Source organism: Hippocampus bargibanti, linkage group LG14 (genome assembly GCF_051943395.1).
Source record: "Hippocampus bargibanti isolate YZ-2025 linkage group LG14, ASM5194339v1, whole genome shotgun sequence".
Taxonomy (NCBI): Eukaryota; Metazoa; Chordata; class Actinopteri; order Syngnathiformes; family Syngnathidae; genus Hippocampus; species Hippocampus bargibanti.
In genome coordinates this window covers 20975716-20999106 of record NC_142747.1, presented here as the reverse complement: position 1 = coordinate 20999106, position 23391 = coordinate 20975716, and the positions used below count along the sequence as shown (strand labels likewise).

At 41.7% G+C, this 23391-nt stretch overlaps 2 protein-coding genes across 4 annotated transcripts in view; one reads left to right on the top strand and one right to left on the bottom strand.

The window, feature by feature from the left end:
* Positions 1–34: 34 nt before the first annotated feature.
* hspb12 (heat shock protein, alpha-crystallin-related, b12) lies at positions 35–2271 on the top strand. Its single transcript, XM_089014187.1, has 3 exons — positions 35–897; positions 1087–1214; positions 1748–2271. The coding sequence occupies exons 1-3, from the start codon at positions 543–545 to the stop codon at positions 1937–1939; spliced, it is 675 nt and encodes a 224-aa protein (XP_088870313.1). The 5' UTR covers positions 35–542; the 3' UTR covers positions 1940–2271.
* A 287-nt stretch (positions 2272–2558) lies between these two features.
* Positions 2559–23391, bottom strand: part of LOC148888829 (chloride channel protein 2-like) — a 36301-nt gene continuing 15468 nt past the window's right edge. The window contains exons 4-25 of one of the 3 annotated variants that reach the window (XM_089014622.1): positions 23239–23367; positions 22637–22770; positions 21746–21823; positions 19851–19929; positions 19474–19599; positions 19158–19242; positions 18645–18746; positions 18013–18097; positions 16846–17001; positions 16035–16104; positions 15245–15355; positions 14835–15048; positions 14146–14279; positions 13641–13831; positions 13416–13527; positions 12740–12813; positions 12197–12271; positions 10221–10253; positions 7172–7210; positions 5580–5684; positions 5272–5358; positions 2559–5077 (exon numbers count right to left, since the gene is read on the bottom strand). In XM_089014622.1, the coding sequence (XP_088870748.1) occupies positions 4883–5077; positions 5272–5358; positions 5580–5684; positions 7172–7210; positions 10221–10253; positions 12197–12271; positions 12740–12813; positions 13416–13527; positions 13641–13831; positions 14146–14279; positions 14835–15048; positions 15245–15355; positions 16035–16104; positions 16846–17001; positions 18013–18097; positions 18645–18746; positions 19158–19242; positions 19474–19599; positions 19851–19929; positions 21746–21823; positions 22637–22770; positions 23239–23367 (2414 nt within the window). In that variant the 3' untranslated portion in view covers positions 2559–4882. The remainder of the gene's footprint in view (positions 5078–5271; positions 5359–5579; positions 5685–7171; positions 7211–10220; positions 10254–12196; positions 12272–12739; positions 12814–13415; positions 13528–13640; positions 13832–14145; positions 14280–14834; positions 15049–15244; positions 15356–16034; positions 16105–16845; positions 17002–18012; positions 18098–18644; positions 18747–19157; positions 19243–19473; positions 19600–19850; positions 19930–21745; positions 21824–22636; positions 22771–23238; positions 23368–23391) is intronic. The other 2 variants (XM_089014623.1, XM_089014624.1) reach the window with 2 other exon arrangements.

The window sequence follows — 23391 nt, the reverse complement described above, 5'->3', positions numbered from 1 at the left end:
TAATAATAATAATTACATTTAATTTATAAGCGCCTTTCAAAACTCTCAAGGTCACTTTACTGTCACAGGATAAGTTTTTCTGTAGGTGAGCAGCGGCAGCCACACGCGCCAGCATTCACTCAACCCAGAAGTTAATGGATAGAAAGCTGGTAGATAGCTAATAGATAGCCAACAGATAGATAGCTAGAAAGCTAGCCACCTAGATAGCTCTATAGCTAATAGCCAGATAGCTAGATAGTTAGTTAAGCTAATACACTGAATGTCACTATTAAATACAGATATATATTATATTAAATACAAATACAGCCGCCGCCCTACCTTTAAACCCCCCCCCCCCCCCCCTCTAACTCCCCTGTTTGATCGGGATTTTGGCTAACAGATGTTCTGACCCTTCCTTCCACCGGGCTATTTCTGGCCGCATGCCAAAGGTATCACCTCCAGCCCGCCCAAATCCTATCTGGGTTTCAATTGAAGGAGGTCCCGGTTCCTTATCAGCTAGTCCGTTCCATTCTTAACTCAAGTGGTCTGTCCGGTATCCATCTATGGGTAAAGGAAGAAGGCAAGAGAACCGGGCGGTGGCCCATGATGCGTTAGGGTCTTACACAGAAGACACCCCAGTGAGGGATCTGGTTTGTGGAGAGCATCATTGGGAAGAACCTGTGTTTGGCGCCATGGAATCATTGACTTCGTCCAGTCGTCGTTCCTCTTCGTCTTATCGCTCCTCAGCCCGCTATAGTTCCTCCAGTAGTTTTCGATCTGGGGACTCGCTGGATGCTCTTCTAGAACCTTTTCTAGACCCTGCAAATTCATCTGAGCTGTTTTGTGATGAGGACCAGGGGGGGCTCACTTGCCAGGCTTCGTTTGGCAGACAAGACCGATCTTCCTCTGGACCAAGTGGTAAGTCACCTGAAGCTCACACCTGTCGTAGAAAAAGTTCCAATCAGGCACATAGCAGGTCATAACCCCAAAATAAGCCTTAAAAGAACCCAAAAGAAATCAATATTCAGGCAATAGTTTGGACACTGCTGGTCTGTGCCCAATGTATGTATACTTTTGTGTACCTGCTGTCTTCTTAACGTGTTGCAGGTCCAGTGGGTGGAGGTGTGCAACGTGTAGGAGATAGCTACTACATGTCCGCCGACGTCAGCCAGTTTGAGCCGCATGATGTTGTGGTGATGGCTTACAACCATCATGTCGTCATTCACGCTCAAAAGGTGTGTGTTTGTATGACTAGTCTTGTGAGGACCACTAACATTTTATAGCATATGTAATGAGGACATTTTTGACAAGTGAGGACCTTCTGGCCGCTCCTCACAAGTTTTTCATTCCAAAGGCTTCTAGAAGGTCTACGCATCTGTTAAAGTTTCAGAAAGGTCCACACAAATTCACCCAAAATGATTATTGGTGTGTATTTTCATTTCACCTGGATACACACACTTTTTACTCACTGTGTGTGTTTATGTGTGTGTTTATGCGCGTGGTTAATGAGAGGAAAAAGTTCAGACCACAAAAAGTCAAACGATATTTTAACCAACTTCACTACAGGGGTGAGGACTTTGAATCTACCCATTCAGAAACCTCACACTTTCACTCATTTTTATTGGTGTGTTGCATTTGACTAAAAAAATCAGCTTGCGTGTTTTGGCTATGTTAGATGCTATAAAACGTTTTTCTGATGTTAATTAAGGAAACAAAAAAGTGGTGTCGGTTGTCCTTTAAATGAAGCCCTGCAATTTGCTTCTTGCAGGTGATGGATGACGGCAGCGTGAGTGACACGTTCACCCACAAGTCTGAATTCCCAAAGGACATGAATCCTCTTTCGGTCCGCGGGACCTTTCGCCACGACGGCGTTTTGACTGTGAGCGTCCGTCAGACCAACTGGACGGATGGCCGCCATCTTCGGGCAAATCCGACATATCGCAGTGAAGCTCATCTATGACCGCACACTGAAAAGTTTGGCTTCCATCGCAGCTTTTGTTGTTTTGGTCAGACGATCACAATCTTGGTGATTCTTCTTCATTTTTGCTTTTGATCCAATCGCTCATGATATACTCAGCACATGAAAAATATGCTAATGAATGCATTTGTCCATTTATTATACATCTTTGTAAAATCTTTCCATATTTGATTGCCTTGATTAAACAAACGTGCTTAGCAATGCTTTAGTCACTGCATCTTAATTTGTCCAAATAACAACAATAATAATGACAATAACAATAATCATAATCATCATCATCATCATCATCGTCATAATCCATTTCATTTCTAAGCACCTTTCAAAACTTTCAAGGTCACTTTACAGTCACAGGACAAGTTTTTCTGCAGGTGAGCAGCGGCAGCCACATGCTCCAGCGTTCACACAACCCGGAATAACTCAAGTAGATAGACAGCTAGCTTGAGTTACTTCCGGGTTGAGTGAATGCTGACGCGTGTGGCTGCCACTGCTCACCCAGAAAAAAAACATATCCTGTGACTGTGAAGTGACCTTGAGAGTTTTGAAAGGCGCTTATAAATTAAATGTATATTATTATTATTATTAAAAAACATTGACATAAGAATGACATGTTAAAATCTCATTTATTCATCCCTGATATAGAAAACAGTGATGCATTTTTCATGGTGAAAAATATGATCAAGTTGAGCCACCAAAGAACCCTAATCAGTGGATTCAAAATAGCCCGAAAAAATGTCCGGTTTTCAATGACGGTCCACTCAATTTGAGAAAGAACTCGACGATAGCACGATTAGCACACGTGAGAGTGTCAACTCGCAACCACGCGGCGTGAATAACCGCAAGATCTCGGGGAAGGTTTGCTGAAAGCAAACAAGTGGACAAAAGTCTTGGGATGGACGTCGGTAGAGTCATCGTGGGACTGCTTTACTTCCAAATACGTATACATTAATGTTCTGCACTTTGAGTTTTCTTGACAAAAATAAGCTTCTTTTTGCGTCATCAATCAAACGGGGTTAGTTGAGATGAACAACTGTTATTGCACAATTTGATTATCGACATATGAGAAAGAACAACAACAAAAAAAACACACAAAATAACCCAGAAAAACAATGATGACCCCAAACTGACGAATTCATGTTCTGCGCCATCACCGACCAAATTACCGTATTTTCTGGAATATAAGGCGCACCTTCAATGAATGACATACAGTGATACTGCAGCTCACGAGCTTAATTGGTTCCCAGAAAGTGTGTCTAAGGCGAAAAGTTCGTCTTCCGAACATTCATTTACCATAAGAAACCATTAAAATGAGAATAATCCGTTCCCAGGTCCCCATAAAACCAAATTTTCTACAAAACTAGTCTTAAAACCACACAAAATAGACCTTATTTTATGTATAATAAATATGCTATTGTATTCTAATGAAAGCTTTTGAAAAAAATCTTTTTTTAGGCAGGCCTTATATAGTGCAGAAAATACAGTAGTACCATAGTTGTTAAATGTTTAGCAGCAAGGATGGCAAAGCAACGTATCTTTGCTCGGGGAAATCCAAAACATAGCGTCTCATCCTGCGGAAATCAGCATGGCCGCCAAGAAGACAAGAAGCTCTGGCGTAACGCCGATGATGTATTTCCAACAGATCACATGAAATATTAAATACACTTGACGTCCTGTCAATCCATGGAAACAACGCGGGCTCAAATTTCGCCCTGTCAACTTTTACTGCCGATAACCCGAAGAATACTTTTCGCGGTCCTCATTGCCACCTTTCAAATGATGACTTCTTGATTTCATGTCCTTGCTAGCTTGGGTTCATTGATCTCATCCTACTATGATTGGTTCCTCAGGTCATGCGTGAGGCTTAGGATTCTTGTATTGTATAGCTATGTGGATTCTGGCAGCTAATACGGCGATCAAAAACGGGATTGGCTCGTTGAATCCTGAAAACTAGCGTCCAAGCGCCATCCATTAGCTTCCTATCCTTCCATTAGCGTCCTCTCAAGCTTCTCTGATTGGCCAGGGCTATATTTAGATGAGCAAAAAAACAGAGAGAGCGTCGCCGCGGCCATGTGTCTCTCGGCGGTTACTCACGTCATGAAGTGGCTACAGTCCATCGGGCTTGCGTTGTGCATCGTCTTCAAGTGGTGAAGACACAAAAGATTCACCTTTCCAGTGCGAAAAATAGTGCCGTTACAAAACAAAGAAAAGAGTGTCTGTGGAAGCTCTCAGTCGCACAGGAACGGTCCAGGTTTCTTCAGCCGTCATCTGTACTTCTTTGAAGGTGTCGGACGTTTTGCTTCGTATCCAAGAAGCTTCGTCAGCAAACTAAAGTCTTAATGGTACTTTCGGCCCTATATATATATATCCCTACTGTCCGGGCGTGGCGGTGCCGGACTCTGCTATGATTGGTCGGTCCACGCTCTCAGGTTGGGGTGAGCAGAGGACTAATCCCTGTGGCTCCACTGATTACTTCTATTGTCCTGACTGACGACTGGCCTGATTGCCCAATTTGCCCTAGTGTCACCTCATCAGCATAACTACAAAAAATAGTGCCTAGTCAAATCTCATCCACGAGACAATTGAAAAATCAAAATAACAAACAGGTGTGGGTCGTCTTACAGTACGCACAGTGAAAAACAAGGAACGGTTGACGACGATCTGGACAAAACGATTCAAGAAACATGAAGTACGCCAAAAGAATATCCCTTTTCAAAAGATTTTGCCACGTTGGGAACGGGATTTCGATGCGTTTTGCTGTGGCGCGGAGTGTCTGCAATGGAAATGGCAAGTCTTCTGGTGGGGCAAAAACTCGACGACAGGACAGTGAAGGACTGTGAAAAGAAGTATGTGGAGAACTCTTTCCGCTTTTGAAATCTGGCTCCCGAGCCCTGAGGAGTTTTGTCCATGGCGTTTCGAAACAGCGCGTCCTCACTGGGATTTTTCGTCTGACTCGGACGGCGTACGTTGGCCAGGTAACGACGTGCTCTTTTGGCGATCCCACAGATGGTGGAGCTCGGTGGCTTCGTTTTCACTGCTACTGGTAGCGCTGTCCCGGAAGCTGGCCAGGGGGGGGCGCACCTTCACGCCCTTCACCGTCACCGAGCCTTCGATTGCTTTGCGGAGCTGGACGGAGACAAAACAAGGTGATTGGGATACCCGTCCGTCATGGCAATTTTGAGGTACAAAGCCGGCAGTTAGTGACGGCAGGGCAGTGGTGGGCCGTCAAAGCCTGCAAGACCTTCTCTGCTGGCCTAAAAATATCTGAATCACAGACTAATGTCAATTAGATTTCGTCCAATGTGATCCGATGTTTTTACCTCTTTAAGGGAAACGACCCCAATGAGACGTCCAATGCTGGTGACGTAGGCGTGGTCAAGACCCAGCAGGGAGAAGATGGTGTGTGTCTGGAAGGAAGACGCAGCAGAGTTGAGAAACACTCTGAATAGACACAGGAGTTTGTATTTTCAGCACTGTATTTTCTGGTAGATAAGGCGCACCCAAACGCCTTCATTTCAGGCGCATTTTATAATCCGAAATGTCCCATTTTGCAGAAAATAGCTTTTTTTTTTGCTGTTGCGATTGGAGTTATTGCTGGGAAACCTCACAGCCGTCTTTCCAGTCTGACCTTATGAAGCGACGTGCGTTCCACGAGCTGGAAGGGGGCGGGGTCGATCTTGCAGTTGTTAAAATTGACCTGCTCGTCCAGTTGCATCTCTTCCCACTCTGCAATCTGAAAAATGCACACCACATCATTAAATAAATATACATAAAATCAATAAAATACATTAAATGAATAAAATAAATAAAATACATTAATTAAATTAATTACATACATTAAATACATTTAAATACATTAAATAGACAAATAAACAAATAAATAAACAAACCAAAAAAATAGATAAATAAAATAAATAAATAAATACATTAATTAAATTAATTCAATACATTAAATAAATTAAATAGACAAATAAATAAATAAATACATAAACAAACAAATACATAAATACACAAATAAATACAAAAATAAATAAATTAATAAATACATTAATTAAATACATTAAATGAATTAAATAGACAAATAATAAATAAATAAATAAATAAATAAATAAATAAATATAGCGATATTTTACGTTTTAATAAAAATAAATCTTCAGACAGTTCGGAAGTCTTGTTTTCGAGTTGATGACACTTTAACTATTTTTGCCCAGTTTCGAGCTCATTTTGTGGCAGATTTGGGACACTTTTCACTATTCTTATTGTTTTTTTTGCATTTGACTAGAAATATAAGCCCGCGTGTTTTGCATATTTTAGATGCTATAAAACGTGTTTCTGATGTCTGTTAGGAAACCAAAAATTGGTGTCGGTTGTCCTTTAAAGACACATTTTGATTCAAAGCTTGGAGTAAAAGCACTCTTGAAAAAAAGGCTGGGAGGAGATGTGTCGCGTTATGTGTGTCGTCAGTCGCCAAACACGCGGAAGGAAGGATGAGAAATGATTGGATGGCGACGTTGAAATACTCTGCTTCATACTTCATCTGATATCCATTTGCTATCTAATCAGTGGCCTGGGACGTGCACTCAAGTGGTCTCTAAATCGTATGCGCTGCCAGGGACGAGGAAAGGGGATGATGAATCAGCAGATGTGAGGAATGTGCAGGAGGAATTCAAAATGGGTGCCGATATGATGAGTGATGTGGATGGGGGAAAAAAATGACAATGTTTTCTGAACCGCCAGGGGAAGATTATTAACTCATTCACTGCCAGACCATCTGCAAAAACCTGTCCACTCCAGTGCCAGGGTTTTTGTCATTGTCACTCCAATTCCAGGACTCATAAAATATTGAGTTTTAGGACTACATAAACATTCAATGCAGCGTTAGAAACCGTAGACTCTCTTTTTTCATCAGAAAAAAAGAGTTCATTCCTAAATTATATGGGTCTGGAGTTATATGAGCTTGAAATGAGGGTAGCTGTCCAAAATAGAGTGCTAGTCGTACCCTGACATCCCCAAATTTATTCGGGAATTGAAAAGCATGACGTGGAGCGCCAGACCCGAATTTGTTCGGGTTTTGTTTTTTTTTTTCTTGCGAGGGGTGCCGATAAAGCGCTGGTCAGACCTCTGGCAATGTATTTTTCCTTCCACGAAGGGGCTATATAAATCAATATGTATTGTATTGTATTGAATTGTATTGAGCGGTAAGTGCACCAATCGGCTTACCTCTCTGATGGTCATATCATCTTCCACATCGTCGTCGTCCTGTGGATGTAAAATTCACACACACACACACACACACACACACACACACACAATTTCTGAATCTGCCCAGTTCAAGAGCTCATTTTGTGGCAGTGTGACGTCACGTCAGGAATCGTCATCAACTCGAAAACAAGACTTCCTGAATATTCAGCGTGAGTCTTAAAAGGTCAAATCTAGCTCAATGCAGTGGAGTCTTTGTAAATGCGCTCAGTAGAAGTCCTTTTTCAGTGATTTTACAAATTATGGACACAACGGAGGCATCGGTTGTCCCTTCAAGGAAGCGTATTGTCATTATGACATGTATGAATGAATGAACTCTCGCCAGCTAATATTTATGCTTTCACACCGCAGTGTTTCTCTCATTGACCCAATAGCGACACATGGCCGCCCATGCGTCACATCATGAGCCTTTGCGATGGACACGGATGGAATGAGTGACTAAAAAAAAAAAGCAACTACAGTGCATTTTAGGAGCGAGGGAGGACATGATGTGACCAGATGCGATTTTGTGAGCAGATGATCATTAGAATGATGGATTGTCACCACCTGCACAACCTCTGGCTGATATATTCCCATTCGACGTTGTTGACATGATGGAAAAGCAACCCAAAAACAACAACACGGAAAATGCATCGTGGGTTCAGTCACGTGGGCGTTTATTTGCCCGGGAATATAATGCGTGTGTTAAGGAAAAGGCAAAAGTAAGCGTAACCCCCGAGCGAGCCTGTTGCCAACCTGAGCTCATTTATCCTCATCGCTGCAGTGGACGACCGACCTGTTGGTAACCTTAGCAACTGCAGCCGTGGGGGGTTCGGAAAGAGGTGCTTCGTGCGAGCGGAGGGAAGTTGCGTCTGGAGTTGATGAAAGCAAGCACGGATACATTTCACAAGAGCGGAAGCTGTTGCAGCTCCAGATGGAGTTGAAATTCAGAAAGTCAGAAAGGATGACAGGATGGAGGAGTCCGACGTCGGCAGCTGTCACCATGCTAACACCAACTGTCATGCCATCGCAATACAAGAATACGTCAAGGCAATTTATCGATCCATTAATGTCCCAACCCTCATCTATGGTCACGAGCTACGGGTTGTGACCAAAAGAACGAGATTCCCGGATACAAACGGCCGAAACACAACTCAGTGATACCGTTTACGAACCACTTGGCTTACGAAGTTTTTGGTTTGCCAACGTTTACATTTATGAACATTTTACCTTGTCATACAAACTTTTTTTTTGTACACGGAGCTGCCTCAATGAGTGACGTGTCTTTCACAAACGAGCCCGTTCTTCTCACAACAAAATGGCAGCCGAAACAAAACGCAATTGATGAGGAACAAGATAAAATGATGGCAGAGAAAGCACCGACAAGGGATCATTGCTCAAGATGGTGAAAGAAGAAGGTTACGTTCCTCATCAAGTGTTTCATGCTGAGGAAAGCGGACACTCCATTCCATCAAGCCATCAACTACCATTGGTAGTTTTTAGATGCTATAAAACGTTTTTCTGATGTCAGTTAGGAAACAAAAAATGGTGTTGGTTGTCCTTTAAAGCTAAGTTATAAAAAAAGATGTATATTGCCTTGAGATTTGCTCCTAAAGACGGCATAAGAAATGAAAAAAAAAAACAGAAACAGCCGCAACCAAACAAACAGAAAAAAAACCCTTGAGCCCACAAGTCATCATCAATAACGCATAACAGCATTATGAAAACTCAAGAAGAGGGAGGGAAAAAAATAAGAAAACGGAGACTGAGAGGCTGGGCGTCATCATTTCTCTGAAACAGACTACTGACATTATTTACTCGCCATCAATATTTCACGAAGGAGGTGGGCTAGAAGGTGTCCAGGCTTTGAAAAGTCAGAAGACGGACCAAGAATGTGATGCGAGGACACGGGGCTGAAAAAAAATGCTAACTCCTCACACAGGAAGGCGAGACCTGAAATGTTGAACTTAAAAACAAAGACTACAGCGATACCTCGGTTTACGAACCCCTTGGCTTACGAACTTTTCGGTTTATGAACGTTACATTTATGAAAATTTGACCTTGGCATACCAACTATTTTTCGGGATACACACGGAGCTGCCACAATGAGTCATGTGTCGTTCGCAAACGAGCCCGTTCTTCTAACAACAAAATGGCAGCCGATTGTTTTTGTCCTCTATTCCCCATCCCCAGTCTTTGGTTGAAGCCATGTGATTGGTCAAGAACGCAGCAGTGAGGGGGGGTGGTTTAAACATTAAAGAGACAGGCAGACGACAGAGAGAGAGAGAGTGAGAAAAAAAACAACGAAAGGGAGACGACAGAGCTTGAAACAAAAGTGAAATGGTGAGAAAAGGGATAGAAAACAGTGAAATTTAGACTTGTTTCAACTTTGATAGTTTAAAAGCAGAGTGTAGACTGGAAGGTTAAAATATCCCATCTATCAGGCTCCACAACTAACCCGCACAAGCCACCTGTACACTTGATGCAAAAAGCTAAACAGAACACAATTGATGAGGAACAAGGTAAAATGATGGCAGAGAAAGCACCTACAAGGGATCATTCCTCAAGAGGGTGAAAGAAGAAGGCTACCCTCATCAAGTGTTTAATGCTGATGAAAGCGGCCACTCCATTCCTTCAAGCCATTAACGACCATCACAATGGTCAATTAAAATGACTTTATTGTACAGTTTATTTCTTTAATTAATTATAATACCATAGCACATTTATTATACATAAAATAAGGTCTATGTTGTGTAGTTTTAAGGCTTAGAAAGTCGAAAATTCTGTTTTATGGGGACCTGGGAACGGATTATTCTCATTTTAATGGTTTCCTATGGGAAATGAATTTTTGGGATACACACTTTTCACCTTATACACCAATTTTCGCCTTATACACCAATTAAGTTCGTAAGCCAAGGTATCACTGTAACAGCGTGCAGTCCGATATGCGTCGCCATGATGTCGGAAGTTGAGATTTGTTGAAAACGTGTTCACATTTTAAGGTTTGGAGGAAATTGTGAATTGGTCTCACCCCAAAGAATCCCCTTAGGCTCGGTGGTGGCTCCTGGTGGAGTGAACGGCATTACATATACAGCCATTGACTTTGCTGACATGATCATGTGATAATCAATCAAGAATTTCGTCCGTGGAAGCTCTCAGTCGTACAGGAGCGGCCCAGCGAGGAAAAGGTGGCCATCTGTACTTCTTTGAAGGTGTTGGACGTTTCGCACCTCATCCTAAGGGCTTCGTCAGCAAACTAATTTTGTGCTGGTAGCTCTGGCCCGATATCTCTAATAAATAGTGGTGGCCCTGTAGCGGACCTCTGCTCTGATAGGTCCTTGCTCTAAGATTGTGGGAGCAATGGCCCACTCCCTGAAGCCAATCTGATTACCTCTATTGGTTTATCCCTGGCTCTGATTTCACCTTCACAAACCCTTCACTAAATCACCATGTTTTAAGGTTTAATTTAGACCGTGCTTACAACGGACTTCTTGGGCCGGTACCACGTAGTCTTAGTCATGCTAATGACGTGAAAGCTTTGCCAGGGATAGAACAGTAGAGGTAATCAGATTGGCTAATGAGGTGAAACCAGAGCCAGGGATAGACAAAGAGAGGTAATAAGATTGGAGAGGTAACCAGATTGGCTAATAAGATGAAACCAGGGCCAGGGATAGAACAATAGAGGTCATCAGATTGGCGAATGAGGTGAAACCAGAGCCAGGGATAGAACAATAGAGGTAATCAGACTGGCTTCAGGGAGTGGGCCGCTGCTCCCCCAACCTTAGAGCAAGGACCTATCAGAGCAGAGGTCTGGTACGGCCACCTTTGTCCATTAGGGATATAGGACCAGGGTTACCAGCGCAACTCTAGTCCGTTGACGAAGCTGTTTGGATGAGGAGCGAAACGTCCGACACCTTCAAAGAAGTACAGATGACGGCTGAAGGAACCTTTTCCTCGATGAATCAAGATTGTTTTAAATTTATCACATATTATAGCAAAGCAGATGCTTATGGGATCTTTATTTTAATTTATTTGTTTTCAATTTACAATCAGACGCTTAAATCACCGATTGCCGTTCAATAAGGCAAACGTAGCAATTGATCCTTTGACAGCAGGCTATGTCCATTTTGCTCATGCGTTGTCCTTTTTCACTGTTGCGCAAACACGCCATTTGATGAAAAATATGATTGTCCAATTGTGATACAGGATGCTACATGCTACATGCTACATGCGCAGGAGAACTCAATTCGATTGACGATTGAATCCAATCTGACGATGGGTCACTCCAGAAAACCGCCAAGTCTGGGAGGTTGTCACTGATTGGACACCTCGGGTGACTCAAATGGATGAAAAGAAGAACAGCATGCTAGCTTTGAACAGTCTCAAACTTGTCAAACGTTAGCGCACCTGTTTTTCAGAATAAAGCCAAATGGAAGTTATTGGCGACATTTTGGAAGACGTCGATGTAGTTTTCTGTACAGCCGCCCCCATTTCAAGCTCAGATAACTCCAAACCCACATAACTTAGGAATTAACTCTGCATTGAATGTTGATGTAGTCCTAAAACTCAATATTTTGTGGGTGCTGGAATTTGAATGACAATGACAAAAACCCTGGCACTGGATTGGACACATTTTTTGCACATGGTCTGGCAGTGAATGTTTTTTTTCCCGATTCACTTCCAGGAAGTGATAAATATAAATATGACCATTGCAGTGGTCAAATGTTCTCCATAACCTCCCATGACCTTTGGACCAATAAAAGTTTTGTAAAATGATGGAAGCAAACAAGCGCTCGAAATGAGAGGTCAGCCAGCAAGCAAGCAAGCAGTTTGCAGGTTTCACAAGAAGAGACTGTTCAAAAAGTTGTTGACGCAATGACTTATGGGTCGGCCATTGCTGTGAGCAATTAGCCCTGGGAATGGAATGACTAGCATGATACATTGTGATTGGCTGATGGAATCTAGTAGCCGGCGGAAATCCTGCCATTTTGGGGCCTGATCTCTTACCACAACGGATATCCGGACTCGTTTTGACGGCCTCCTGCTGTCAGGAGACACGGGGCTCTCCGCATTGTTGTTTTTCTTCCACCAAACAACGACAAACAGACAACATAAAAAAAAAAACTCTTGACAGCTGAAAAAATAAAATCCTGTGATGGCGAAAGTGTTTTCTTGCAATTAGACTACAAAATACCAGTGTCTGAAAGTCATGAGAAAAAGCCGCCCGGCCATGAAGTTGCCTGCCCCATTTTTCACAACTTGAAACATGACGTTATTTCAAACACTGAAAATACCCTCAATTAGCTTCATTTCGCTCTCTTGGTTACAATACTCACTATAAAATTGACAAATCTTGTCTTGTACCGGCGTTGGATAAGAGATCAATGTGGTTGATTGGATTTTTTTGCGCCTGTGTGGGTGGTACTGTACCGTCGAGCGTGAAACCTGTATGTGAGAGTGCGAATCATGTGCGAATAGCAAGTCGTGGGCCACTGTGGGTGTGTGAGATGCTGTTTGGGTGCTTTCAAGGACTTCAAGGATTTGTCTCACCTCAATGAGTTCTGCATCTGGACTGGCACAAAACAAGTTCTTCAGACTGGAGTTGCTCGAATGATCCTGTGAGCCTAGGAGACAAAAATGGCCGTCACTCAATCAAATGAAGTCCAAAGCTCCGCAAATCTTAAAGGACAAGCGACGTCGAGACTCCAATGTAGCGCCCAGAAAATGCACAAGATGGCGCACAAGCTCCGTTGGAAATGGGCTGATTTCAGGAAAGGAAAGGAAGAAGTAGAAAAATAAAATACAAGAGCTGCTGTAAAGGCCAAAAGAAAACAACAACAAAAAAATAATATGACAACACAAAGACACAGTCATTCAATCTTAAACACTTTCTGCACCCTCTTTGTTGTATGAAGAAGTTTTAGATGAGAGAAAAGAGGATCGAAGTGTCCTTTTCACCAGTGGATCAGGGACATCATGGTGAAATGTGCTACATCTGCTACAGGCTAAATATTGAAAGCAAACACGAAGCCGTAGCATCCATTGACGAAAAGAGATTGTCTCATATCTCCTGTGCCCACGTAAATCCGCTTCAATTCCAAGCCGCGGCATACAGATACTGTACTAATAATACAAATCTTTGCACTCTGTGGCAAATTTTTACAATTTCTCATTTTTTAAAGATTGACCGTGATTGAGACATCAATAAAGTAAGAGTAGAACACACCAATGGGGATCTCCGTGGGTCGGTCCACCACGGACGGTCTCTTCAGAGCGGGTTTCAAGGGCTTCTGAGGAACTGGATGAGTCGGACTGAATGACGATTCTTCAGTGGAGATCTGAAAACGTACACTAAGTGAAATATTTGGACTACCGCATGCCTCCATCCAGACAAAGGTCTGCTAAGAAATCCTGAAACCAATGGAGGTGAAAGTTCACGGAAACATCTGACCTGGAAGCGGACCTCCTGACTCGCTCTCCGGTGGTCATCTTCCACGTCAGATGTGGAAACAACAGATAGGCGCTTCTTCTCTGCCGTTGCCCGCTCTCGGATGAATTCCAGCCGGCGAGGGCGCCCGAGCTGAAGGGATAGCAGCGACTGGAGCTGAGCACGCTCGATGGAGCCCAACAGAATCATGGATGCTGAGAGAAAAGTACAGCAGGGGGGAAAATAGCAAGACTTCTCCATATTATTTTCCATAATGGATTATTATTATATTATTTATTTATTATTTGCTAGCTAATTGCTTTCTATGAGCTATCTGGCTAGCTATTTGCTATTTAGCCAGCTATTCACTATCTAACTGACCGGCTATCTAGCTAGGTTTCTGTTGGCTATCTGTTAGCTAGCTAGCTAGCTAGCTTTCTATCTATTTGAGTTACTTCCGGGTTGAGTGAACGCCTCAGACACCACATAGTTTTTTTTCTTTGCAGGAGAAGTTTTGTGTGCGTCTCACCAGCTGATTCCACCAAGGCGAGAGTTTTCAGGTGACCCGTCAGCAAGACATTATGAAGGTCTCGGTAGCAGCAATTGAGCGTGATGTAGCGCACATCCCTCACCATGATGTCCTCCACCCGAATATTGTACTTCCTAACAAGAGAATTAGGAGGAACATTCGCCATCATGCTAGTTCCCAGTCAAGTAAATACAATGAAAAGAAAAATACAGACACTCCCCAACTTACGAACGAGATACATTCCCAACGGTCGTTCGTAAAGTGAATTTGTTCGTAAGTTGCTTCAGTGCGATATTTTGTATGGAATGTATGTTTAATTTCGTGATCAACAAATTTTTTTTCAGACGAAAAAAGTACCCAAAATTCATTGTGTGTGGCTTTCTCGGTCAGGGGCGTTCCCTCTGTGACGTCACGTCAGGCATCGTCATCAACTCGAAAAGGAGACTTGCTGAATATTCAGCGCGAGTCTTAAAACGTAAACTATGGCTTTAATATGCGGTGGAATCTTTGTAAAATACGCTCAGTAGAAGTCATTTGAAGTGATTTGACAAATTATGAAAAACCAAATCACTTATTTTGAAGTCTTTCTTTTGAAGACTTTACGATGATGCTTAGTGACACCTCGTTCGACTTCTCTGCAAAATGGTCCCGAAGAGAGCATCTTGAATTTCCCTTCACTAATGACTTACTCGTGGTGTCCCCATCCCAGCTCTGGGAGATAAGGCAACTTCTTGATCCGGATGATGGAATCGTAGAGGGAAGGCTGCAGGGATTGCGCCACGGCGTTGGCCAGGATCACCGCGATCATCACGGGCAGGATGTGGGAGATCTGACCAGTCAGCTCAAACACAATCACTGCAGTGGAAACTGTATGGGTGACCGCTCCCGATAATGCTGCTGCGCCTGGACATGAGCAACGAGGAACAAGAACTAGCATCGCTTGAGATGAAAATACAGCGATACCTCGGTTTACGAACTTTTCGCTTTAAGAACGTTAAACGATGAAAAATAACATCCTTTTCTCACCAGTGAGCAGAGGATAATTTCAAAAGAGGTGTAGCAGCATGTGACACAAGGAGGTTAGCATCTTCTTGCTTACCAACAACAGCATAACCTCCTGGTACGATGGGGTAGATGGTACCATCTGTGTTGATGCCATCTGGGAACCAAGCCGCCATGCTTTCTCCCACCAGACGACCAAATGCCGCTCCTAAATGACACCATTTTAATGAAGCCATTCATTATATCGCAGAAATGTTTTTTCTTTTGTATTTTCGGCGTCTGGCATTTTTGAAGAAGTATAAACTCAATAGGAGTTTATTCTTGATCAGAACAGATGGGGATTATATTGGTACTGTTTCGGCGTCTCATCAGTTGAAGGTGAACAATCACAAAAGGTTGAGAGAAGGCCTAGCTAGCTATCTATTAGCTAGATAGCTTTCTATTCGAGTTACTTCCGAGTTGAGTGAAGGACTGCCTCGCTATCGGTTAGCTATATATTGACTAGATAGATTTCTATCAAAGTTACTTAGCTATCTACTAGCTCTCTATTAGCTAGCTAGCTTTCTATCTGAGTTATTTCCGGTTTCAGTGAAGGCCTGTCTACCTATCGGTTAGCTATCTATTAGTTAGCTAGCTTTCTATCCGAGTTACTTAGCTATCTATTAGCTGTCTATTAGCTAGCTAGCTTTCTATCTGAGTTACTTGCGGGTTGAGTGAAGGCCTGGCTAGCTATCGGTTAGCTATCTATTAGCTAGCTAGCTTTCTATCCGAGTTACTTAGCTATCTATTAGCTGTCTGTTAGCTAGCTAGCTTTCTACTGACGGCAGTAAAAGACAATCTTAATGTGTTCAAGCCTTTGTCCGCATGACATTGATATAGTGCCTTACCTATTACAAATACCGGCATGAAGGCCCCGCAGGGTACTGGAATAGTTGTGGCCAGCGCAGACATCCAGAACTTTGAAAGACAATTTTTACACTTTAGAAAGGTCAATGTAAACTGTTAGAACTAGTTATATACACATCATAAAAACATCCCATGTTATTTCATTTCTACTCATTCTTATCAGTTAGTAAGTCCATGTATGTACGTAGTTTAGTTATTTCTATATGTGAGCATACATGTTAGCTTATGTACTTAGTATGCAAATTCAGTAGAATAAGATGCTACAGCGCAACGGAGTCAGGACCAATAGGCGCAGCAGCAAAATATTGTTTAACAACACAGTTCTTTAAACTATTAAAAACAGGTTTTATTTTTTTGTTTCATTCTGCAGTATGTACAGTTTTGCATTGTGAAAAAACGATTTTTTTTTACTACATTGTACTTTGCGTATTTCTGCTATCGCGGGCTATTTTTTGGAACGTATCTCCCGTGATAAACGAGGGTTCACTGGATTATGATGATGATGATGATGATTATTATTATTATTATTATTATTGTTATTATGAACAGTTAAAAAGTGCTTTTAAAAAGGTGTTTTAGATATTTGGAACAGATTAAAAAAAATACATTGATTATATTGGAAAGTGATGTTTTGGTTTTCGAACAAGTTGGGTTTCGACGGGTTTCTGGAGCGGATTATGGTCAAAAACCAAGGTACCGATGTATATATACAGTATATATTTCAATCACCCTAGTTTTCATTGAGTTTTAACACACACACACACATGAAAACCAATGTTGAGTGTCACTTACCTTCATGACAATGAAGATCACCAGCGTGACAAAGACATTGACCTGTGGATGTTGCCAGGCCAGCGAGTGTCCAATGTAGTCAAACTCTTCAGCAATGCCCTGTTTGGCCCAAGTGCGATTGTCAAGCAAGGTCACCAGCGATTCCTTCTGGGTGAGCTGCGGGCAACAGCAGATGGCGTTATGACCAACCGGATATGGGTTGTCATGGTCATCACATCAAGGATATGAGACATCTGTACTGAATATAGATGATGCAAGTACAGTGATACCTTGGCTTACGAACTTAATTGGTTCCCAGACAGAGTGTTAGGCGAAAAGTGTGTATCCCAAAAAATAATTTCCCATTGGAAACCATTAAAATGGGAATAATCCGTTCCCAGGTCCCCTTAAAACATCATTTTCTACTTTTCTAAACCTTAAAACTACATAAAATATACCTTATTTTATGTATAATAGGTGTGCGATGGTATTATAGTTAAAGAAATAAACTGTACAGTATAGTAGAGTCGTTTTATTTACCTTTGTGATGGTCGTTGATGGCTTGATGGAATGGAGTGGCCGGTTTCATAAGCATGAAACACTTGATGAGGAACGTAGCCTTCTTCTTTCACCATCTTGAGGTATGATCCCTTGTAGGTGCTTTCTCTGCCATAATTTTACCTAGTTCCTCATCAATTGTGTTCTGTTTAGCTGGGTTGATAGCTTTTTGCATCACGTTTGTGGAGCCTGATTGATGGGATATTTTAACCTTGCAATCTACACTTTGCTTTCGAACAGTTATCAAAGTTGAAACGAGTCTAAATTTCACTGTTTTCTATCCATTTTCTCACTCTCTCTGTCGTCTCTCTGTTGACTGCCTGTCTCTTTCATGCTTAAACCACCTCCCCTCGCTGCTGCGTTCTTGACCAATCACGTAGCTTTAACCGAAGACTGGGGGCGGGGAATAGAGGACAAAAATGAGTCGGCTGCCATTTTTCTTGTTAGGAAAACTGGCTCGTTCGCGAACAACATCACTCATTGTGGCGCTCCGTGTGTATCCCGAAAAATAGTTCGTATGCCAAGGTAAAATTGTCAGCAATTTAACGTTCTTAAAGCGAAAAGTTCGTAAGCCAAGGGGTTCGTAAAGCGAGGTATCACTGTAGCTAAAATGGAGGACCTTGTCAGTACCTTGCCAGCCATGAACTGTCCAAAGCCAGGCGGAAACGTTAACGTAGAAATGAGTAAAGTCACCAGCGCTGGATACAGAAGACGTCTGAGAAAAAGAGATTAGCCAGAGGCGGTAAAACACAATTCATTCAGCACAAGATCAAATGTCTATTTCATAAATCCATCGGATTAAAAATTAGCTAATAATAATAATAATAATCATCATCATCATCATCATCATCATCATCATCATCATCATTAATCTGTATGTATTGCATTGTATTTTGGACAGCCACCCTCATTTCAAGCTCAGATAACTCCAGACCCATTTAATTTAGCAATATATTTTTTCTGATTAAAGAAAAAATGCTAAGGTTTATTTACGCTGCAATGAATGTTTATGTAGTCCTAAAATTCAATAATCTGTGTATTTCCAGAGGTCTGGCCAGCGCTTTATTGGCACCCAAGCAAGAATTAACTTTTTTTTTCTGATGAAAAATAGAGAATCTAAGGTTTCTAACGGCGTATTGGATGTTGATGTAGTCCTATAACTGAATATTTTGTGGATCCTGGAATTTGAATGACAATGACAAAAACCCTGGCAGAAAGAAAGTGTCTTGTACTTTGACATGATCCTCGTGTGTGACGCTCACTTTTTCATGAGGAATCTGTTGATGGCTTTTTGATTGCGGATGAACTGGACAATCAGACGGTTCAGGTACACAAATAAAGCTCCACCAAAACCGCTGGCAATGCTGCAATGACAGATGGAAGATGCATGACAGATGATTGACAAGTGCTCTTATCATGAATAATACCTTTGGTGAGGGGGAAAACAAAATATTGAAAAAAAACTGCATTGCAACCAGTAAACACAGTGCAGGAAAAACAAAGTTACAGACTGTATTCAAGTTAAATTTACCCAAATAATGTTAGAAACAATCATAGCGAATCATAGCCCTCAAATTCAGCCCTTTCATAATCTCCTCGTGTGTATTTGTACGTCTGTATCGAGTGAAGGCATTGTCCATTGCGTCTTATAATGCGGTGCATCCAATGTATGACCAAAAAAAAAGACAAAGTAGGCCATTTGTAATCCGGTGCACTTTAAAAGTGGCTAAAATACGATATTGACATCTTGAATTTGGTGAGCCAGCCACACTCACCCAATGACAGCAAAAGCAGGCAACTCCTGGAGGTCAAATGGGAAGTCCAGCCGGAAGCGGGTTTTAAAAAGGGCTGTAATTGTCTCTGAAAATCAAAAAGAAAGACAGAAATCAATATAAATACAACATAAATACATATAGCTAACAGATAGCCAGCTGGATACATAGCTAATAGATAGCGCGCTGGCTAGCTGGATAGATAGCTAATAGACAGCCAGTCAGCCAGTAGATAGCTAATAACCATTATGCGGAATTACCCGTTGACAAAATATTTTCCGGCGTATAAAGCCTTGATTTTCCGTCATTTGCGTCTTACCTTCGTCTTTGTTCCAAACGGCAAGCACTCTGAAGATGAAGGCGCTGAAAGTAGCAGCAAAGAAACCTCTCCAATAGTTTCTCACCGCAAAGAATGTCGATGTGACTTCAATACTGAACAACACACCTGAACACAACGCAGACATGAGAGTATAGACATATATACAATAATACTTCAGCTCACAAACTTAATTGGTTCTCAGAAAGTGTGTGTAAGTCAAAACGTTTGTCTGCTAAACATGTATTTCCCATAAGAAACCATTAAAATGACAATAATCCGTTCCGGGGTCCGGGGTGTTTTCGAATTATGTTTAGCAATTTTTCCATTTCATCTTTATGGGTTTTTATGATCTACGACGTGATTGGCAAGCAACTCACCTCCGATTGGCGCTGCAAAACAACATCCGACTCCAACTGCGCAGGCTGCTGCGAGCATCTCAATGTTCCTTGACTCGTTCTGAATCATACGCATACATGACACAAATATGGAAAATATGATGCACAAGATGATAAATTCCTCATGATGCTTCGCAATGACCAATCATGAATCGCTGGGCGGTGCACAAAACACAAAAGAGCGACAAAAGACAAAAGTCTACGACTGGCCTGATTGCCCCATTTGCACCGGTATCACCTCATCAGCATAACTAAACCTATGTTGCCTAAGATGTCGGTTGTAGGAACAATCTAAATTGAACCTCACCCCACCATGGCGATTTAGTGAAGGATTTTGCTGTTTTATGAAAATAGCTTCTTTTACTCCCCTTTCAATCTATGTGAAAAATATACATTTTTAAAAAGTATATAGGAGAAAAAATATATATTTGAATGTACTAAAGGTGATAGGACGATTTGATGACAAAATAGGTGTAAAACTTTGCATGTTTTCTCCTCTCATTGTTTGATGTAACTTTCTGCAGCAAAGGCGTCAGAGGCCAGCATCTCATTTTTGTCATTATTCGAGTGCAAAACAATTGCTTAGAATCCAGCCAGCAAGGATCCGAAAGGCCATCCATCTGAAGTACCCAAAGCTAACAGGTCATTCATCAATGAATCAAAATGAAATGGAATTGTATTTTTTTTTTAATCCCACTGCAAAGATTTGTTTTCTTGCGAGATTGCCTTTCAGCGAGCAGAAATTCACCGTCTTTGCATTTGGAGGACACACCAGACAGCAGCGCCTTCAAATACTAGAGGTGAGTTGGTCAGAGAAACTTTCCCAATTTTCTCCCAGCTATATTCGCTAAGCTGAGCCGGGGGTAAAAAAAAAAACATTCAAACGTGATAACCTGTAACCTAAAAACATCAGAAACTGTCCACTGTTGTAACCAATGTCCCCAAAAGGACTAAATTTCAGTCCTATACATTCTTTTCATCATTTAGTTAGTCACTAACTAAATGATCCCAATTATATGGGTTAGAACAGGGGTCGGGAACCTATGGCTCGCGAGCCATATATGGCTCTTTTGATGCTCAAAGATAAAACTAAATAAATATTCTCGCTTTTTTGCCGTTCATTTCCCGTTGTGGCTGCAGTTGGCAGAAAGCGCAGGTTTGATTGGATGATACTGGCCGTCAGTTGAAACAGGTAAACGCCCCTATAAATCAGCCCGACGGTAAAAAAAAAAAAAAAAAAAAAAAAAAAAAAAAAAAAAAGACGAGTACGCTCCAGCTTGAATGCATCCGAGGATTCGCGATTCTAATTAGCAATGAAACAATACCATCGATGAAACAGTTGAATGTCAGTGATATTTTAACAAGCCCCATGTTAACGTTAGCATCGACATACTTCTGCGAGAAGTGGATTGCAGATAGCAAGTGTGGAAGTTTATGAGCCGTGTGCAGGCTAGCTAGCTAGCAGTAACTTCGCCTCTGGACCGACAAATTGAACTTCATTCCGATCGTTTTCCTGGATTTTTACCAAACACGAGGAACGGAAAACCATCCATGTTAACGGTGAGTACTATCACAAAGTTATTTTAAATAATACATTTTGTTGAAAAGTGGCCGCGCGTGCGCGCGTTTGCGTGCGCGCGAGTGTGTGTGTGTGTGTGTGTGTGTGCGCGCGCGCGCGCTCGCGTGTGTGTGGCTCTCACTGAAAAACATTTCTATATATTTTACTTTTATGGCTCTCTTAGTCAAAAAGGTTCCCGACCCCTGGGTTAGAACATTGAAGACTATGACAATAAAAAGTGCTCTAAAAATAATATCTTATAACTGCAATTGTGTAAAAATATATAAAGATATGAGCGAGTATAAAATTGACAAGATACCTCATAAATTCCTCCGAAAAGAGACATGAACTTGCTGAGGAGCGCTGCACACAAACTGGCAATGTGAACAAATGGACCCTGCAGACGAAAAAGAGCAGTGATTAAAAAAAAAGATAGCTTGATAGATAGCTAGAAGGATACCAAGATAGCTAGCTGGATAGATAGCTAGATAGCTAGCTAGCTGGATAGATTGCTGTCTGGATAGCTAGATAGATAGTGAGATAGATAGCTAGATATCGAGATAGCTAGCTAGATAGATTCGATAGTTAGCTAACAACGAGCTGATAGAGGTAGATTTGACAGCTAGCTAGATAAATTCCATAGCTATCTAACTGGCAAGATAGATAGCTCAATATCGAGATAGATAGCTAGCTTGTTAGCTAGATAGATTTGATAGTTAGCTAACTAGCTAGCGAGCATAAAAGTATTTATAAAACACTTTTCACCATTCCCAGTTGCTCAAAAATCTAAAATAATGTTGTTTTCGTCATGCATTTGTTGAGATGATAAACAACATCTGCCTCCCCATAATAGCAAAGTTCCCTTTGCCTCCCACTGGGCTTAAAAAGCCTCTCTCGTGTAAAGCTAACTTTTTCTTTGGACTGGAACCCGAGCATATTGGCCTGCGGTGCGCCACTTGTTCATCATTTGTAATTCATGCTACAGGGAGATTGGAAAGTAGGCTACATATCCAGGGTAATGCTGCACATCGCAAACAAAAAAGATGACAAAAGTTTGAAAAGTTGCAATTTGCCAACACGTGGAGGTGAATGAATTGTAACAAAAGCAGTGGAGAAACGTACATTTCACGGCAGCAAAGTTATGAAGAGGAAAGGAAAGGAAGAAGTAGAAAACTACTCTGCGTTTGACCACTGGATGTGTTGGTGTTACCTCCTTGCCCAACGGCATTCCGCTGCCCAGGGCGCAAGTTAGCCCGATGACTTTTGCCACAAAGGTTTTGAAAGTGAGGTACTCCTTCAGAACTACTCCTCGCAAGATGGTCTTCATTTCTGGAATACCTGAACCTGAAGTGCGGAGACAAGGTGGACAACACATAAGAGTAAGACCTCCTCTGGACTGTGAGGTCAACACATTAACTACTGGACTACCGGCCCGCCCTATTAGGAGATATAAAAATCAAGGAGAGTCCATATATTTCCCCAAAATACAGTGATACCTTGGCTTACAAACTTAATTGGTTCCCAGACAGAGTGTGTAAGGTATCCCAAAAAGTAATTTCCCACAGAAAACCATTAAAATGAGAATAATCCGTTCCCAGGTCAACATAAAACATAACTTTCTATTTTCTAAGCTTTAAAACTGCACAAAATATACGTTGTTTTATGTATAATAAATGTGCTATGGTATTATAATTAAAACATAACGATATAACTTGTATAATAACAAAAAGTGAAAAACAATTTTAAAAAACCATGCGGAACTGAAAACTGCGCTAGCATGTACATTTGTCGATTCTTGTCTTGTCATCTTACCAACAGCCTGTGGAGCGAGTATCTGAGTGAAGCCAGCTGAGAAGGTGATGAGGACGACAGGATACGTGACCCAGGCCAGATATTGCAGGAAAACATTGCTGTCCAGACCACCGTACATCCACTTCTGTGCTGTGGAAACACACCCGCAAATCT

Bases quoted from the DNA above. Each gene is read 5' to 3' on its own strand.
- hspb12 (XM_089014187.1), top strand. From the start codon at position 543: ATGGGTAAAGGAAGAAGGCAAGAGAACCGGGCGGTGGCCCATGATGCG. The intron at 898-1,086 runs GTAAGTCACCTG...AACGTGTTGCAG, and splicing joins ATCTTCCTCTGGACCAAGTG to GTCCAGTGGGTGGAGGTGTG. The intron at 1,215-1,747 runs GTGTGTGTTTGT...TGCTTCTTGCAG, and splicing joins TCGTCATTCACGCTCAAAAG to GTGATGGATGACGGCAGCGT.